Source organism: Bison bison, unplaced genomic scaffold (genome assembly GCF_000754665.1).
Source record: "Bison bison bison isolate TAMUID 2011002044 unplaced genomic scaffold, Bison_UMD1.0 scf7180017864495, whole genome shotgun sequence".
Taxonomy (NCBI): domain Eukaryota; kingdom Metazoa; phylum Chordata; class Mammalia; order Artiodactyla; family Bovidae; genus Bison; species Bison bison.
In genome coordinates this window covers 6710461-6714755 of record NW_011495054.1, presented here as the reverse complement: position 1 = coordinate 6714755, position 4295 = coordinate 6710461, and the positions used below count along the sequence as shown (strand labels likewise).

At 46.9% G+C, this 4295-nt stretch overlaps 2 protein-coding genes across 8 annotated transcripts in view; one reads left to right on the top strand and one right to left on the bottom strand.

Annotated features, from left to right (window-relative positions):
• The window catches only part of GIT2 (G protein-coupled receptor kinase interacting ArfGAP 2), a 41697-nt gene extending 41413 nt beyond the window's left edge, over positions 1–284 (bottom strand). For all 7 annotated transcript variants that reach the window (XM_010828649.1, XM_010828651.1, XM_010828650.1 and 4 more), the window contains exon 1: positions 95–284. In XM_010828649.1, coding sequence (XP_010826951.1) covers positions 95–146 — 52 coding nt within the window. In that variant the 5' untranslated portion in view covers positions 147–284. The remainder of the gene's footprint in view (positions 1–94) is intronic.
• A 3873-nt stretch (positions 285–4157) lies between these two features.
• Positions 4158–4295, top strand: part of ANKRD13A (ankyrin repeat domain 13A) — a 34929-nt gene continuing 34791 nt past the window's right edge. Inside the window, exon 1 of the mRNA XM_010828842.1 lies at positions 4158–4289. Within this exon, the coding sequence (XP_010827144.1) occupies positions 4158–4289 (132 nt within the window). The remainder of the gene's footprint in view (positions 4290–4295) is intronic.

Here is a 4295-nt window from a genome sequence, read left to right as displayed (position 1 = left end):
ACTGCCCGAACCCTCCCGGCCCGAGGGGGCGGCCCCGGGGCAGGGGTCCTGGCCAGGAGAGCTGAGGGGAGCGGGCCCGGCCGGTGCGACTCACCCGGCCCGCTGCAGTCAGCGCACACCTCGCTGCTCCGGAGCCGCTTCGACATGGCTCCCGCCTCCCCCCCTGCCGGGGAACCCTGGGGCCCCGGGACAGTGAAGGCGGCGGCGGCGGCCTGCGCTTCCGCTCTAACGGGTCCCCGCAGCGGCGCTGGCGGCGGCCGCCTCTCCCCTCCAGCGCCTCACAGCCGCGGCGCAGCACGCACGCGCGGGGAGGTGCCCTTCGGCGACGGGCAGGTCACGTGACCGGAAAGGGCACGCTTCCTTGTCGCCATTTTGAGTGAGGGCAGGTGTCTCCTCTCCTGTTTCTAAACCTCTTTAATTTGGGGGGGGTCTCCCTCTCTGGAAGAGATTCACTTCCTCCCAGTGCTGATTAATATCAAGGGAAGCAGCATAATGTAGTGACCAAAGGTATGCAGCCACAGCCTTCTTGAGGCAATCATTCGTCAAGTCATTTAGCATAACTTTGGCCACGTTCACTTATTTATTCGTTCCTTTATTCAACAAATATTTATTGACCAGGGCTTCCTTGGTAGCTCAGCTGGTAAAGAATTCGCCTGCAATGCAGGAGACCCCGTTTCAGTTCCTAGGTCGGGAAGATCCCCTGGAGAAGGGATAGGCTACCCACTCCAGTATTCTTGGGCTTCCTTGGGTGGCTCAGACGGTGAAGAATCCGCCAGCAGTGCTGAAGACCTGGGTTTGATCCCTGGGGTTGGGAAGATCCATTAGAGGAGGGTATGGCAACCCACTCCAGTACTGTTGCCAGGAGAATCCCCATGGACAGAGGAGGCTGGCGGGGCTACAGTCCTTGGAGTCGCAGAGTCAGATAGGACTGAGTGGCTAAGCACACATAGATAATACTGAAATTATCAGGAATGCACATTTATTGACCATGTACTATGTTCCACACACTGTTCTGGGCACTGGAGAAGGAGCAGTGAGCCAAGAAGACGAAATTTTCTGTATTTATGGAGTTACATTCAACTGTACTAGATCTACAATAAAACAAGTAGGAATATATTAGATGTTTCCCTATGCTGCAGTTTTAATCTTATCTGGAAAGTGGAGGTAGTCTATCTACCTCAAGCCCATGATTCACGTTTGTATAGCTTGTTACCTAAAAATGATTTTTACATTTTTAAAGGGGTGTTAAGAGGAAAAAAAGAGGGAGAGGACGAAGAATATTCAGCAAAACCCTTACATGACATGCAAAAGCGAAATATTTACTAAGGACAAATGGAGTAACTTACAGAAGCATATAGTGTGCCTGCCCCATAGTAAGCACTCAGTAATAGTTGTTCCTCTTACTGGAATTAAATACTGCTATTATTTCCTAATCACAACTTTTTTTTTCCTTTGAGGGTGAGAATAGATAACCTAATTTACAGGACTACATAAACACAATGAAATGAATTTAATCAGTCTGAAATCGAGCAGAGATGTGGTCCTAATGCTAATGAACATTGTATGTATTACATATGTGTAAGCACAACTATGATCCCCATTTGGCAAATATTCCATGGCTATTGTGGGCCAGAAACTGTCTTGACCTCCAGGTACTCTGGTGAGCAGCCATTGTGGAGTTTTTTCACTAATAAATAAAGAGAAATGTTCAATAAATACGGAAAGATGACGAGGCAGAGGATTAAAATGCCCAAGACTTCTGAAAGGATAGGAAGTCCTGGAAGGGGTCTCAGGAGCACTGGTCTTTGGTTCATCTCTCCATTTTTATAAATGTGTGGTGTGGGCATAACCACATAAACCCCACACATTCCACAATTAGAGCCTCTGGGTTCCATCCTGATGCTCCTGCATCCTGTTCTGGTTCACAGACTCACAAATCTTCTGGCCTCAACATGTGTGGAGAAAGGATTAGGCCAGGATTCTTGAACAGCTGTTGTTGCAGGCGTCTGAAAAGCTGATGTCCATAAGCAGAGGAGGCAGAGAGTACGCTTTCAGGATGCATCAAATAACTTTGCCTGGCTATGTGGTCTAGTTGTGGACAGCTGTGCAGAAAGCGCAGGCTGGCGAGCAGCCGTGAGTTGACTTGGTTCTTCATTGAATCAAGGAACTATAGTGTCTTAGGGTGAAACCCAAAGAATGAACTTAAGTTTGGCTGACTGTGGTCAAGTGTAAGTATTATCTATTAGTCCTTTCGGCCATAACCCCAAATTAAAAAATAAAGGACACTCGTATGTGGAATAAACCAGCAACTTAGGTAACTTTGAATCATAACCCAGTTTGGAGTTGAGGCAGAACAGTGCTTCTCAAAGTAGGGGGGTGGGGGTATGAATTTTTCTCCTCCAGGGTACATTTGGAGACATTTTGGCAGGAGTGTTACTGACATCTAGTGGGTAGAAACTGCGGGGATTCTGCCCAACATCCCCACATAAAGTTGTTGTTTTTTTTTCATTTCTTTTTTTTTAATTTAATTTTATTTTTTAACTTTACAATATTGTATTGGTTTTGCCATATATTAAAATGAATCCGCCACAGGTATACATGTGTTCCCCATCCTGAACCCTCCTCCCTCCTCCCTCCCCATACCATCCCTCTGGGTCGTCCCAGTGCACCAGCCCCAAGCATCCAGTATCGTGCATCGAACCTGGACTGGTGACTCGTTTCATATATGATATTATACATGTTTCAGTGCCATTCTCCCAAATCATCCCACCCTCCCACAAAAAGTTTTATGTGGTTCCTGTCTTGCTTTCCAATTTGGATTCCTTTTATTTCTCTTTCTTCTGATTGTTGTGCCTAGAACTTCCAAAACTATGTTGAATAAAAGTGATGCAAGTGGGCATCCTTGCTCCTGATCTTAGAGGAAATGCTTTCAGCTTTTCACCCTTCAGTATGATGTTAGCTGTGGGTTTGTCTTATAGGGTCTTTATTATGTTGCACAACGTTCCCTCAGTATGTAGCATTCTACAATGGTATTCTGCTACTGCTAAGTCACTTTAGTCGTGTCCGACTCTGTGTGACCCCATAGACGACAGCCCACCAGGCTCTCCTGCCCCTGGGATTCTCCAGGCAAGAACACTGGAGTGGGTTGCCATTTCCTTCTCCAATGCATGAAAGTGAAAAAGTGAAAGTGAAGTCGCTCAGTCGTGTCGGACTCTTAGCAACCCCATGGACTTCAGCCCACCAGGCTCCTCCATCCATGGGATTTTCCAGGCGAGAGGGCTGGAGTGGGGTGCCATTGCCTTCTCCAATGGTACTCTATTCAGTCATAAAAAAAAAGAGTGAAAATTCGCCATTTGCAGCAACAAGGATGGACTTTTGAGGGCGTTATACTAAGTGAAGTAAGATAGAGGAAGACAAATACAGTATGACATCACTTACATGTGGAATCTAAAAATGACAACAAAGTTATAAACACAACAAAAACGAAGCAGATTCACAGATACAGAGAACAAACTAGTCCTTACCAGTGGAGAGAGGGGTAATGTAAGTGTGGGGGAGTGGGAGGCACAAACCATTGGGTGTAACATAACTCAAGGTGTATTGTACAATACCAGGAATATAACCAATATTTGGTAAAAACTGTAAATGGAAAGCAACTTTTAAAAACTGTATAAAAAATAAAAATAAATCCAAAGTAAAAAATAGAAGAATTAGAGTTACCAGAACAGCAAAAACAAATATATCAAATTTATGTGGTTCAAAATGTGCTTAAGTTGAGAAGCTCTGAGCTAGAACCATCCTCTCATGGGGCAACTACTTAACGCCACTTCTCCAAGAGTTTATGATGCCTACTTGAAAATTGGTTGGTGTTGCCCACTTCCAAAATGGCTCCTGACCAATCGTGGCAGGATCTCCCCAGGTCCAAAAAGGCTGCAAGAGAGTCAGGAACTAGAATGGTTTGGTCCAGGAGCCTATTGTCACCCCCCCTCTGACCGCAGAGCCGATGGAAGAGGCCCAGTTGTGGACCGAACCATATGAGGGACCTGGGGCAGGAGTAAAGGGGATGATAAAGGCTAGATCGAGTTTTTCAGGTCGAGATCCTAGGCTAAGCAAGAGAGTTTCATTTCTGTTTTCAGTACGATGCTCTGATTCCCGGTATGGGATTGGAGGTGGGTGAGGTTGAGCGGAACCCGGCCCGGGTGGCTAGCCTCGCCTACCCCCCCGCCGCGGCGCGCGGTGGTCCGCTCCCCGCACTTCCCTGTTTGGGGCAGTTCGGCCCGCAGAAGTCGGTTTGC